The sequence below is a fragment of the Rhinoraja longicauda genome, chromosome 16 (assembly GCF_053455715.1).
Source record: "Rhinoraja longicauda isolate Sanriku21f chromosome 16, sRhiLon1.1, whole genome shotgun sequence".
Lineage (NCBI taxonomy): Eukaryota > Metazoa > Chordata > Chondrichthyes > Rajiformes > Arhynchobatidae > Rhinoraja > Rhinoraja longicauda.
Window position 1 is genome coordinate 17,923,204 of NC_135968.1, and position 15,009 is coordinate 17,938,212.

The window sequence follows — 15,009 nt, forward strand, 5'->3', positions numbered from 1 at the left end:
AAGTAGTCCCTACCATATCACAACAGAGCAGAGATCTTACCTGGGATGGAATACTGTTCTTTCGCTATGGGGAGAAAGGACAGAGAAACGTTATACAAGAACTGCGCACCAAGGTACCGCGACAGTGCTTCATCAGAGATAATACTCTCAGCCAAAGGGCTGACAGGAGCTAGGGTCTACAGATACACCATAAAGAGCATACCGTCGGGTTGTATCGCAGCTTAGTTTGGGAACAGCTTTGAGCAAGACCACGAGAAATTGCAGAGAGTTGTGGATTTAGCCCAGCCCATCACAGAGACTAGACTCCCAACATTGACTCCATCTACAGTATACCTCACTGCCTTGGAAAAGCAGCCAACATAATCAAAGACTTGTCCCACCCAGGTAATTACTTCTTCACCCCACTGCCGTCTGGCAGAAGGTACAGAAGCTTGTAAGCGCGCACCACCAGACACAGGAACAGCGTCTTCCCCTCTGTGATCAGGCTTCTGAACGGTCCTTCCATGAGCCAGGGTACTGTTCGATTCAGCTCGACCCCATTGCAGACATTGGATTTTAAGTCAGAGAGTTGTAAATCTGTGGAATTCACTGCCTCAGAAAGCAGTGGAGGCCAATTCTCTGAATGCATTCAAGAGAGAGCTAGATCGAGCTCTTAAGGATAGCGGAGTCAGGGGGTATGGGGAGAAGGCAGGAACGGGGTACTGATTGAGAATGATCAGCCATGATCACATTGAATGGTGGTCCTGGCTCGAAGGGCTGAATGGCCTCCTCCTGCACTTATTGTCTATTGTCTATTTGTCTCCGGAACTGATGCGCTACAATGCTGAGAACTATATTCTGCACTCTGTATTTTCCCCTTTTCCCTATGTAGTATACTTGAGTTTGTCTTCATTGTATTGATGGATAGTATTATCTGAATTGATTGGTTAGCATGCAAAACAAAGCTTTTCACTGTACGGGTGACTATAATAAACCTAAACCTAAACCTGAAAGTTGTTTCCAGAGCTACATTTAGATATTTCTCAGATTATTTCTGCATTAGTCTCAGGGCATAGACATGTTTGGCAAACGGTTGAACAAAAACACAAAAGGTTGAATGGATCCAAAGTCTGGGAACTATCCCGATTGCATCTTGGATTAATCCGGAGCTAACATCCTTTGTCCCTTCCTAGGCCCGGAGAGAGTGATGTGGAGAGGATGTTTCCACTAGTGGGAGAGTCTAGGACCAGAGGGCACAGCCTCAGAATAAAAGGACGTACCTTTAGAAAGGAGACGAGGAGGAATTTCTTTAGCCAGATGGTGGTGAATCTGTGGAATTCACTGCCACAGACGGCACTGGAGGCCAAGTCATTGGGTATTTGTAAAGCAGAGATTGATAGCTTCCTGATTGGTAAGGGTGTCAAGGGTTACGGGGAGAAGGCAGGAGAATGAGGATGAGAGGGAAAAATAGATCAGCCATGAATGAATGGTGGAGCAGACTCGATGGGCTATGTGGTGTAATTCCGCTCCTAAGCTTTATGGTCTTTCTGAGGGACCATTCCATGGGTTTGAGGTTCCAATGGACCCAGACACTCCCTTGCCTCCCCGAGATTCATCTCAGCACTTTGGAGTCAATAGACAATAGACAATAGGTGCAGGAGGAGGCCATTCAGCCCTTCGAGCCAGCACCGCCATTCAATGCGATCATGGCTGATCACTCTCAATCAGTACCCCGTTCCTGCCTTCTCCCCATACCCCCTCACTCCGCTAGGAGTCTGGAGATACTGCATGAAAACAGTCCCTTCAGCCCACCAGGTCCATGTCAACCATTGATCACCCGCTCACGAGTTCCATTTTATCCCACTTTTGCATCCTAGACACTAGGGGCAAATTACAGAAGCCAATTAACCTACAAACCTGTACGTCTTTGGAATGCGGATGGAAACCGGAGCACCCGGAGAAAACCCATGCGGTTACAGGGAGAACGTGCAAACTCCACACACACGCACACACACACACACATACACACACACACATACACACACACACGTACAGCACCCGAGGTCAGGATTGAGCCTGTGTCTCTGGCTCCGTGAGGCAGCAGGCCTACCCGCTGCGCCACCGTGCCGCCCTTGCGCCCTCAGTACCTGAGCAGCGGAACTTCTTGCTCTTGATCTGCCCGATCCTCTTGTTGGCAAGACGCCGCGGGCTGGCACACCGCGCCCCGCTGGTCTCGATGGGGTTAGAGCGCAGATAGTCGGCAAGCCACTTGAGGTGGCAGTCACAGATGAAGGGGTTCTGGGCCAGGTGCCTTGGAGAGTGATAGAGAGAGAGTGATAGAGTCATGCAGCTTGGAAACAGGCCCTTCAGCCCAACTGGCCCACGCTGACCAACATCCCATCTACATTCATCCCACTTGCTTGCATTAGGCCCATATCCCTCCAAACCTATCCTACACACGTACCTGTCCAAATGTCTCTTAAACGTTGTGATAGTACCTGCATCAACTACATTCTCCAGCAGCTCTTTCCATATACCCACCAGGTCCCTATTAAATTATTCCTATTTAAAAAAAATCTTTCAGCACTTTTTTTGTAAACCAGATTTGCATCTCCTTATTTCTACAATCTTCTACTATATTTTTTCGTAAACCAGCATGTGCAGTTAGACTTTAGACTTTAGACATATAGCACAGAAACAGGCCCTCTGGCCCACCCAGTCCACACCCCGTACACAATTTTACTGAAGCCAATTAACCTACAAATTGGTTAGTGTAGGTTCTTTGGGAATGTCTTTGGGATGTGGGAGGAAACCGGAGCACCCGGAGAAAACCCACGTGATCACAGGGAGAACGTACAAACTCCGTGCAGACAGCACCCGAGATCAGGATCGAACCGGGGTCTCTTGCGCTGTACAACCGCAGCTCTACCGCTGCGCCACCGTGCCGCCCTTCGTTTCTACGAGGTGTGAGACAGGTCTGATGGGGCTGGATGCCAGAGGTGTGAATGGTGACGATGTACTTACAGTGTCTGGATACCGCGGAGAGAGTTGAAGGTGCCTTTGGCCAGCGTCTGGATCTTGTTGTCATACAACGAGAGGAGACTGAGGTTCTGGAGGTCCTGGAAGGTGTCCGCCCGGATGCAGTTGATCTTGTTTGCGTTCAGCAGCCTAGAGAGCAAAGGAGGCGACGCCATCAACTGGGCCAAACCATGACAAACCCGGGCCAAACCGTGACAAACCCAGGCCAAACCATGACCAAACCCGGGCCAAAGCATGACAAACCCGGGCCAAACCATGACAAACCCGGGCCAAAGCATGACAAACCCGGGCCAAACCATGACAAATCCGGGCCAAACCATGACAAACCCAGGCCAAAGCATGACAAACCCGGGCCAAAGCATGACAACCCGGGCCAAAGCATGACAAATCCGGGCCAAACCGTGATAAACCCGGGCCAAACCGTGACAAACCTGGACCAAAGCGTGACAAACCCGGGCCAAACCAGGACAAACCCGGGCCAAGCTGTGACAAACCCGGGCCAAACCGTGACAAACTGGCCAAAGCATGACAAACCCTGGCCAAACCATGACAAACCTGGACCAAACCATGACAAACCCGGGCCAAAACATGACAAACCCGTGCCAAACCATGACAAACCAGGGCCAAACCATGACAAACCAGGGCCAAACCATGACAAACCCGGGCCAAACCATGACAAACCAGGGCCAAACCATGACAAACCAGGGCCAAACCATGACAAACCCGGGCCAAAACATGACAAACCCGTGCCAAACCATGACAAACCAGGGCCAAACCATGACAAACCAGGGCCAAACCATGACAAACCAGGGCCAAACCATGACAAACCAGGGCCAAACCATGACAAACCCGGGCCAAAACATGACAAACCCGGGCCAAACCATGACAAACCAGGGCCAAACCATGACAAACCAGGGCCAAACCATGACAAACCCGGGCCAAAGCATGGCAGCAGGGAAGTACAGCTGAGGCTTTATAAGGCACTACTCAGACTGCATCTGGAGTATTGTGAGCAGTTTTATTATTCACTTTATCCTGTATCTGTGCACGGTGGATGGCTTCATTGTATTCATGTGCAGCCTTTTCGCTGACTGGATTGCACGCACCATCAAGCTCATTACTGTACCTCGGTAAACGTGACAATAGTAAACTGAACCACCATCTTCTGTGGACTTCAAGTTGGTTGCAATACAAGTATTGGTTTTATACTATCATGGTCTGGTTAGTTTAGACTTCAGACATTACAGAGATACAGGCCCTTCGGCCCGCCGAGTCCGTGCCGACCAGCAATCACCCCGTACACGAACACTATCCTACACACTAGGGACAATTTTTACAATTTGCAGAAGGAAATTAAACCCACAAATCTGCATGTTTTTGGAGTGTGGGAGGAAACCGGAGCACCTGGAGAAAACCCACGTGGTCCCGGGGGGGAGCGTACAAACTCTGTATAGGCAGCACCCATAGTCAGGATCGAACCCGGATCTCTGGCGCTATAAGGCAGCAACTCTACCGCTGCGCCAATGTGCCGCCCCAGGTTACTTAGTAATATTACCTAAGGGCAGCATGGCGGTGCAGCGGTAGAGTTGTTGCCTTACAAGGCCAGAGTCCAGGGTTCAATCCTAACTACGAGTGCTGCCTGTATGGGGTTTGTATGTTCTCCCTGTGACCACGTGGGTTTTCTCCAGGTGCTCCCCGGGACTTGCGGGGGTTTTCTCCGTGATCTCCGCTTTCTTCACACAATCCAAAGACGTAAAGGTTTGTAGGCTAATTGGCTTCTGTAAAATTGTAAATTGTCCCTGGTGTGTCGGATATTGCTAGTGTACGGGGTGATCGCTGGTCGGCTGAAGGGCCTGTTTCCACGCTGTATCTCTCAACTAAGCTAAATCATTATTTATTATTCATTCATGGTATCACTGATCATTGAGCATGTGTTGCTGTGTTATTGCCATTGCAGGCCTATGAAGCTGCAACAAGTAGGAGTTTCATTGTTCAGTTGTGGGTACATGTGACAATGAAGCACTGCCTCTCTTATCCTGCTTCACCAAATAGTGATGTTCCTTGCCAAGCTTACTCGAACAGACCAAACACTCACAGTAGTTGAAGAGCGTAGAGTCCATCGAACACACCGTTTGGTAGTTCATTGATTTTGTTTCCGTACAAGACCCTGCAAACAGAGGAGATAAAGGAACTTTCAAGACAGGAGTATGACCCCAGGAAGGTATTGAAACGAGGATATTTTCCCAGAGTGCAACAGGCCTTTAGCACGCCGGCATTCATCAATCAGGACGTTGAGTACAGATAGGGTTGCCAACGGTCCCGCATTAGCCGGGACATCCCATATATTTGGCTAAATTGGTTTTTCCCGTACGGGACTGCCCTTGTCCCGTATTAGGCCCGGGGAGCGCTATTGGCCTGGACACTGTAGGCCCGGACAGCGTAGGCCCGGAGGCCCGGGCGCCGCCTAACGGAGGTTGCGTAGTAACTCGCCTCCCGGCCCGGTCGGCTGCCATTGGTGGAGCGAGAGCAGGTGGCCGCTGGCTGGGTGAGATCACGTGGGCACGGGGTGGTGACATCACCTTTTATCCCTTGTTTGGTAGTGAGAAAGTTGGCAACCCTAAGTACAGAGGTTGGGATGGTGTGTTGCAATTGTACAAGGGGCAGCACAGTGGCGCAGTGGGATGAGTTGCTGGCGGTATGAATATTGATTTCTCTAACATAAGGAAAGTAATCCTTTCATCCCCTCTCTCTCCATCTCTCCCCCAGCCTAGTCGCTGTTCTAATTTTACTGTTCAGATCCCCTCGTTATCACCTCCTCCACAGCCAACAATGGACTGTTGTGGGCTCTCTGGTCACCAGTGCCGCCTCTGATCTGTCCTGTAAGTTTTCATATTTCTAATTTCCCTCTCCCCTGACTCTCAGTCTGAAGAAGGGTTGCGACCCAAAATGTCACCTATTCCTTTTCTCCAGAGATGCTACCTGACCCGTTGAGCTACACTGTACCTTGGCACATGAGAGCATTGATACCATTGAGACCATTGACTCCCCTCCCCCACCCTCCTCCCCAATCTTTGCACATCCCCAGTCCTTGCCACTCGTCACTTTAATTTCATGTTTCATGTATCTTGTCCTGTTTTATGACTGTTGGCAGACCAAATTCCTTCCTGAGGTAAACAAAGTTCTATCGTATGGTATGGTATCATATCGTATCGTATTGCATAGAGACCTCCTCCATTACGCTGGCCTATTGAATACTCACAGCGAGTTGAGGGATCGCAATCCTTGGAAGGCATCAGGAGCAATCTCAGCGATTTGGTTGTTGCTGAGGTCTCTAAAATGGAAAGAAAACCCTTTAGTCTTTAGACTTTAACTGCAGAGATACAACGTGGAAGGAAACCCTTCTGCCCACCGAGTCCACGCCGAAGAGAAAGTGGGATAATATAGTGCTCGTGCGAATGGGGGATCGATGGTCGTCATGGGGCCGGTGGGCCGAAGGGCCTGTTTCCATACTCTATCACCAAACTAATCAATCCCAGGCATTTATTCACAAAATGCTGGAGTAACTCAGCAGGTCAGGCAGCATCTCAGGAGAGAAGGAATGGGTGATGTTTCGGGTCGAGACCCTATCGGGTCGAGACTGCTCTACAATCCCAGGCATTTGGTGCATTAACTGATGAAGGAGAAAACAGGTGGTGTGAGTATGGAAATGACCATTGCCTGGTGTGGTCAGGGCGAAGGCCAGAGACATATTCAGAGGATGTTTTAGTTATGTAATACGTTGGTGAGGTCGCATTTGGAGTATTGCGTTCAGTTTTTGTCACCCTGCTATCGAAAGGATGTTGTTAGGATGTAAAGACTGCAGAGGAGATGTACGAGGATGTTGCCTGGACTTGAGGTCCTGAGCTACAGCAAGAGGCTGGACAAGCTAGGTCTTTATTCCTTGGAGCGCAGAAGGATAAAGGGTGATCTTATAGAGGTGTTTAAAGACATGAGGGGAATACATAGGGGGAATGGCAGGGTAGAAGAATCAAGAACCCGAGGCAAAAGGTTTATGCTGAGAGGCAAAAGATTTAATAGGAACCTGGGTGGTAACTGTTTCACTCAGAGGATGGAGAGAAAATGGATCCAGCTGCCAGCAGAGGTGGTTGAGGCAGATGCTATAACAACATTTAAAAGATACTTACTGCTGGAGTAACTCAGCAGAACAGGCAGCATCTCTGGGGAGAAGGAATGGGTGACATTTCGGGTCGAGACCCCTCTTCAGACTGATGTCAGGGGAGTGGGCGGTACGGAGATAAAATGTAGTCGGAGACAGTCAGACTGGTGGGAGAACTGGGAAGGGGGAGGTGATGGATAGAGAGGGAAAGCAAGGGCTATTTGAAGTTAGAGAAGTCAATGTTCATACCGCTGGGGTGTAAGCTACCCAAGCGAAATATGAGGTGCTGTTCCTCCAATTTTTGCCCTGGGCCTCACTCTGACAATATAGGAGGCCCAGGACAGAAAGGTCAGTGTGGGAATGGGAGGGTGAGTTAAAGTGTTGAGCAACCAGGAAATCAGGTAGGTTCAGGCGGACTGAGCGGAGGTGTTCAGCGAAACGATCGCCGAGCCTGCGCTTGGCCTCGCCAATAAGACACTTGGAAGGGTACATGGATAGAAAATGTTTAGAGGGATATGGGCCGAACGCTGGCAGGTGGGACAAGCGAGAGGGGGCATGCTGATCGGCATAGACGAGCTGAGCCGAAGGGCCTGTTTCCGTGCGGTATGACTCTATGCCTCTGGCTCTACACTGAACAAACGCATGAAGGAGGAAGGGTGATAGGGTGAGAGGAGGCTGCCTGGGAGATCCCAAGTGTCGTAAAACCATCGGGTCACAACAGGGAGGAGACAGGCACTTCGGCCCTGACAGTCCATGTCGAACATCAAGTATCCATTTACACCAAACCTACACTAATCCCAATTTATTCATCCCGCATTCCCGTCAAAACCCTTCCCTCCCCAATTCTACCACTCCCTAGTCAGAGGGTGGTGAATCTGTGGAATTCTTTGCCACAGAAGGCTGTGGAGGCCAAGTCAGTGGATATTTTGTAAGGCAGAGATAGATACGTCAAGTGAACTCTTTGCAGAAAGGAACTGCAGATGCTGGTATATACTGAGGATAGACATTAAGTGCTGGAGTAACTCAGCGGTCAGGCAACATCTCTGGAGAACAAGGATGGATGACGTTTCGGGTCAATACCCTTCTTCAGACTGATCCCGACACCACAAGTCACCAAACCATGTTCTCCAGAGATGCTGCCTGAGCCGCTGAGCCAACCAATCTTGATTGGTGCGGATGTCAGGGGTTATGGGGAGAAGGCAGGAGAATGCGGTTAGGAGGGAGAGATAGATCAGCCATGATTGAATGGCGGAGTAGTATTGATGGGCCGAATGGCCTAATTCTACTCCTATCACTTATGACCTTACGACCCTGCACACCAGGGGCAATTTACAGAGGGCTAATTAACCTACAAACCCACATGGCCTTGAGATGTGAGAGGAGACCGGAGCACCCGGAGGAAACGCACTCAGTCACAGGGAGAACATTCAAGCACATCATGGGGGTGAGGATGATAGCCAGGTCTCTGGAGCTGTGAGGCAGCGGCTCCACCAGCTGCATTGCATTGTGGGTGGGTGGCTGTGCAAAAGACCTTCACTAACGTAACAGATGGCAAACTGAGGAGAGAAAAACAGTGGCAGATCACAATCACTGGCCACTCTCCATTAACGATACACAAGGTATGGAATATTTGTGAGCGAGATTAAATTTGCATGGGCCACTGGTTTGTAACGCCGCAGAACCTCATAAGTCATAAGAGCAGAATTAGGCCATTCAGCCCATCGAATCCACTCCACAATTCGATCATGGCCGATCTATCTTTCCCTCTCAACCCCTTTCTTCTGCCTTCTCCCCGTAACCTTTGACACCCTTACTCATCAAGAACCTGTCAATCTCCATTTTAAACATACCCCCACTAACTTGGAAACCACCGCCGTCTGTGGCAATGAATTCCACAGATTCACCGCACCGTGGCTAAAGAAATTCCTCCTCATCTTCATTCCAAAGATATGTACTTTTATTCTGAGGCTGTGCTCTCTGGTCCTAGACTCTCTTGCATCTGAGGGCTCTCAATTGTGCCACAGGGGAGGGCAATAGGCAACTTGTCCCCTCGTGGCCGATCTATCATCCAATCTTGACAGGGTTTTGGAACAGGTTCCGTTTGTGCACTGATTCTGTGTGGAGTCATATAACGTGGAAACAGGCCCTTCAGCCCAATTTGCCCACACTGACCAACATGCCCCGTCTACACTAGTCCCACCTGCTTGTGCTTGGCCCGGGAGGGGGAGGGGAGGGGGAGGGGGGCAGGGGGGAGGGGGAGAAGGGAGGAGGGGAATAGGGGGGGAAGGGGGAGGGGTAGGAGAGGGTGCTCCACCATTGCAGGAGAGGTTTGGGCCCAACGGGTCCACTTGGTCTGGTACCCCTTTAAACTTGTCCTATCCATGTACCTGTCTAAATGTTTCTTAAACGTTGCGATAGCACCTGCTTCAACAACCTCCTCCGGCAGCTCGTTCCATGCACCCACCGCTCTTTGTGTGAAAAAAAGTTACCCCTCAGTTTCTATTAAATTTTTCCCCCCTCACCTTAAACCTATGTCCTCTGGTTCTAGATTCTCCTACTCTGGGCAAGAGACTCTGTGCGTCTACCTGATCTATTCCTTACTTACATCCGCCGCAGTTTCTTATACGTGGTAAAAGTCGCTGGTGGGACCGATTTGATTCCATTTTGCTCCAGTCGTCTGGAAAGAAAATGAAATGAAACAGTAAGGGGGATTCGAAACAAGAGCAGCGAGCAGGCATGTTACATGCAAATACGTACATGTTACACACAGGTATGGTTCACCTATGCTAGTATGTTACTCGCACGTATAACAAATGTTACTGCGAGATGTTACGGGCAGGTATGTTACACACAAATACGTCAATAGACAATAGACAATAGACAATAGGTGCAGGAGTAGGCCATTCGGCCCTTCGAGCCAGCACCGCCATTCAATGTGATCATGGCTGATCATTCTCAATCAGTACCCCGTTCCTGCTTTCTCCCCATACCCCCTGACTCCGCTATCCTTAAGAGCTCTCTCTTGAATGTATTCAGAGAATTGGCCTCCACTGCCTTCTGAGGCAGAGAATTCCACAGATTCAAAGTGAACTCTGAAATGTTAAAATGAGCAGAAAGGAACTGCAGATGCTGGTATATACTGAGGATAGACATTAAGTGCTGGAGTAACTCAGCGGTCAGGCAGCATCTCTGGAGAACAAGGATGGGTGACGTTTCGGGTCAATACCCTTCTTCAGACTGATCCCGACACCAAAAGTCACCTAACCATGTTCTCCAGAGATGCTGCCTGAGCCGCTGAGTTACTCCAGCACTGTGCATTTGACCATACTCGAGCGCGTCAGGCAGTGCAAACAAGAAAATAAGCAAGCGTGGAATGTAGTGGAGACGTGAAAAACTGTAGGTGTTGGTTTACACCGAAGATAGACAGGAAATGCCTCCCCTGACTCTCAGTCGGAAGAAGGGTCTCGACCTGAAACATCACCCGTTATTTTTTTCCAGAGATGCTGCCTGTCCCGCTGAGTTACTCCAGCACTTTGGTTCTATCTTCTGAAATGTTAAAGGTGACTCTCGTCCATAAATGTAGTCACTTACGTGCTTTTGCATTGAATTGGCTTGAAAGATACAGCATGGAAAGAGTCCCTTCGACCCATCAAGTCCACGCTGACCATCGGTCACCCTTTCACACTTTTTTCTACGTCATCCCACTTTCTCGTCTACTTCCTGCACACCAAGGGCAATTTACGGAGGGCGAACTAACTTACAAACCCGCACGTCTTTGGGAGGTGGGGGGAAACCGGAGCACCCGGAGGAAACCCACGCTGTCACAGGGAGAACGCACAAACTCCAGAAAAAAAACACATGGTGCTTCGCTCTGTATCTAAACCCATGCTGTCTCTGCCCTGGGAATGTGTGAGAACACAGCATAGAAGCTTTACCCTGTATCTAAACCATTCTTTTTGCCAGGAGTGTGCAGAGGAAGCTTTACTTTGCATCTAATCCGTGCTGGGGAAATGCAGCTCTTAACAGCTCTGACATTAATGTAAAAATCAGCAAGAATAAGAAAGAGATTTGAGAGACGTGTAAGAGGATTACATAGAAGTCCAGGGCTTTCATCTTAAATGCTTCTCTCAGGAGTAACTATTAACTTTTAAATACATAATCCCATTTCATGGACAAAAGTCTCCCTTAATTAGCCTATAGTTGGGCTTTGTGCCTGGTATCCTGAGAGACATGTATCCTTCCCCATTCAACTCTTCTGTGTGAAATCTGCAGCCTTGTTCAGCGTTTCTTTCACTAATTCCCTTTGCACGTTTTGTCTGATCACGTGAGCGTTCTGACTCGTAATGGAGGCTCACCCCGTCTCCCCTCTCCCATCAGGCAGGAGGTACAGAAGTGTGAAAACGCACACCTCCAGATTCAGGGACAATTTCTTCCCAGCTGTTATCAGGCAACCGATAACCTATAGCTCAGGACCGCTCTCGAGTTGTTGATAGAATGGTTCAGTTTAGTTTAGTTTAGTTTGGAGATACAGCGTGGAACCAGGCCCTTCGGCCCACCGAGTCCGCAACAACCAACGATCCCTGCACATTAACACTATCCTACACACACCAGGGACAATTTACACATACACCAAGCCAAATAACCTACACACCGGTACGTCTTTGGAGTGTGGGAGGAAAGCGAAGATCTCGGAGAAAATCCATGCAGTCACGGGGAGAACGTACAAACTCCGCACAGACAGCACCCGTAGTCGGGATCGAACCCGGGTCTCTGGCGCTGCAAGTGCTGTAAGGCAGCAGCTCTACTGCTGCACCACCGTGGCCGCCCTTCAGTTGCCTTGGTTATCCCCAGGATATTATGCCTTTTCCTGGTGTCTAAGAGGCTTTTAGATGGGCACACGGAAGTGCAGGGAATAGAGGGATACGGATCATGCACAGGCAGATGGGATCAATTTAACTTGGCATCATGTTCGGCACCAACATGATGGGCCGAATGGCCCTTTCCTGTCATGTACTGTTCTATGTCCTATGTTCTATGATAATGCGTTCAGTTCTGGTCACCCCATTACAGGAAGGATGTGGAGACTTTGGAATGGGTGAAGCAGAGGGTTACCAGAATGCTCCATGAATTGGAGATTATTAGCTATATGGAGTAGGTTCGACAGACATGGATTGTTTTCTCTGGAGTGTCAGAGATTGAGGGGAGGTGTAAATGTATGCATAGGGTAGGGTATAGGTAGGATAGGGTATAGAGAGGGTAGACAGAACATTTTTTCTATGGTGGAAATGTCAGAGTCTAGAGGGCATGGCTTTAAGGTGAGAGGCGGAAAGTTTAAAGGAGATGTGCGGGGCGGGTTTTTTTACACAGAGGGTGGTGGGTGCCTGGAACACGCTGCCAGGGGTGGTGGTGGAGGCAGATGCCATAGTGGTGTTTAAGAAGTTACGAGGCAGACACGTGGATATGCAGGGGATGGAGGGAGATGGATCACATGCAGGCAGAGGAGATTAGTTTAACGGCATCATTTTCGGTATGGATATTGTGGGCCGAAGGGCCTGTTCCTGTGCAGTACTGTTCAATGTTCAATGATCCACTTACACCTCACTGAACCCCTGGGTTAGATTCCAGCCTGTAACTCACTCCTGCCTCATGTTTGGTATGTGCACCACTTCCCTGATCATTAAAACGCGAGTGCAATTCACGACTCCAACATTTGGCGGCTCATTGCTGTCTTGTTTAGTTTTTAGTTTAGAGATACAGCGCAGAAACAGACCCTTCGGCCCAACGAGTCCTCACCGACCAAGGATCCTCACACATTAACACCATCCTATACACTGGGGACAATTTACATTTATACCAAGTCAACTTACCTACAAACCTGCGCGTCTGTGGAGTGTGGGAGGAAACTGGAGCACCCGGAGAAAACCCACGCGGTCACGGGGAGAACGTACAAACTCCGTGCAGACAGCACCCACAGTCAGGATCGAACCCGGGTCTCTGGTGCTACAAGCGCTGTAAGGCAGCAACTTTACTGCTGCGCCACTGTGCCGCCCTTGTATAAACCAGCTACATAAAGGGCCCAGAGTGCTAACTAAATCCATACGAGACCACATTTCTATATTTATTCTCTACTTATAGAAAATCTTACAAAGAAACCTGTCAGAATTTGTCAGGGACTTACACAATTTAAATCGAAAATAAATTTTCACAATTGCACACTTTCTCTTTATAAATCCCCATCCGTCTCCCCGCGCCTGCTGAGACCTGGGTTCCAACCTGACTCTGGGTGCTGTCTGGACGGGGTTTGTACATTCTCCCCATGACCGCGTGAGTTTTCTCCGGGTGCTCCGATTTCCTCCCACATCCCAAAAAGGTGCAGGTTCGTACGTTAATTGGCTTCTGTTAAGTTGCCCCTCGTGTGTAGATCAGAGCTAGTTGTGTATGGGTAGTATAAGAAAATAACTGCAGATGCTGGTACAAATCGAAGGTATTTATTCACAAAATGCTGGAGTAACTCAGCAGGTCAGGCAGCATCTCAGGAGAGAAGGAATGGGCGACGTTTCGGGTCGAGACCCTTTTTCGGACTGGTCGGTGGACCGAAGGGTTTGGGTCGGCGCCGTATCTCTATCACCAACTAGAGAGCGGTCCTGACCTAACATCTCCCTCATTGGAGACCCTCGGACTATCTTTAATCAGACTTTACTGGACTTAATCTTGCTCTAAACGTTATTCCCTTTATCCTGTATCTGTACAGCTTGGTACCGATGCGTGGACAGCTTGATTGTATTCATGCACAGTCTTTCCACTGACTGGATAACACGTAACAAGAAAGCTTTTCCCTGTGCTTGGGTACACATATCAATAATAAACAAGACAAAACTAAAACTAAAATGCAGACAGGTGAGACGAGTGTAGATGGGGCATGTTGGTCGGCATGGATAAGTTGGGCCGAAGGGCCTGTGTCCATGTTGTACGACTCTATATAACTCCATAATGCTATGACTCTGTGACCCTTTCACCCTGTAACTCTGTGGCTTTGTGATTCTCTCACTCTGACTCAGTGACTCGGAATAGTCTTCACCCTACTATAGTTACTCAACCAGACACAACTACATTTAAGGCAGCTCTTCTTCTCCAAGAAGCCCTTCTTGCTTAAGTCCATACTCCGCCACCTCCAGTTTAAATTCCATTTGGAATATTTTGGAGGACCAAGAACCAAGACTCTGTGACTCTGTGACTCTGTGACTGAGTTTCTGTGATTCTGTTACACTGTGACTCCATGACTCCTTATGACTCTGTGACTTTGTGACTCTGACTGTGCCTCTCTCTCTGTGCGTCTCTCTCTCTGTGCCTCTCTCTCTCGGTGACTGTGCCTCTCTCTCTCTGTGCCTCTCTCTCTGTGCGTCTCTCTCTCTGTGCCTCTCTCTCTCGGTGACTGTGCCTCTCTCTCTCTGTGCCTCTCTCTCTCTCGGCGACTGTGCCTCTCTCTCTCTGTGCCTCTCTCTCTCTGTGCCTCTCTCTGTGCCTCTGTGACTCTCTCTCTCGGTGACTCTGCGTCTCTCTCTGTGCCTCTCTCTCTCTGTGCCTCTCTCTCTCTGTGCCTCTCTCTCTCTGTGCCTCTGTGACTCTCTCTCTCGGTGACTGCGTCTCTCTCTCTCTGTGCCTCTCTCTGTGCCTCTCTCTCTCTGTGCCTCTCTCTCTCTCTGTGCCTCTCTCTCTCGGTGACTCTGTGCCTCTCTCTCTCTGTGCCTCTCTCTCTCTGTGGCTCTCTCTCTCTCTCTGCCTCTCTCTCTGTGCCTCTCTCTCTCTGTGCGTCTCTCTCTCTGTGCCTCTCTCTC

At 49.4% G+C, this 15,009-nt stretch overlaps 1 protein-coding gene across 1 annotated transcript in view; it reads right to left on the reverse strand.

The window, feature by feature from the left end:
- LOC144600825 (slit homolog 1 protein-like) overlaps positions 1-15,009 on the reverse strand; it is a 114,023-nt gene that overhangs the window by 44,551 nt on the left and 54,463 nt on the right. Inside the window, exons 10-15 of the mRNA XM_078412716.1 lie at positions 9,780-9,851; positions 6,278-6,349; positions 5,114-5,185; positions 3,004-3,147; positions 2,127-2,290; positions 41-64 (exon numbers count right to left, since the gene is read on the reverse strand). Coding sequence (XP_078268842.1) covers positions 41-64; positions 2,127-2,290; positions 3,004-3,147; positions 5,114-5,185; positions 6,278-6,349; positions 9,780-9,851 — 548 coding nt within the window. The remainder of the gene's footprint in view (positions 1-40; positions 65-2,126; positions 2,291-3,003; positions 3,148-5,113; positions 5,186-6,277; positions 6,350-9,779; positions 9,852-15,009) is intronic.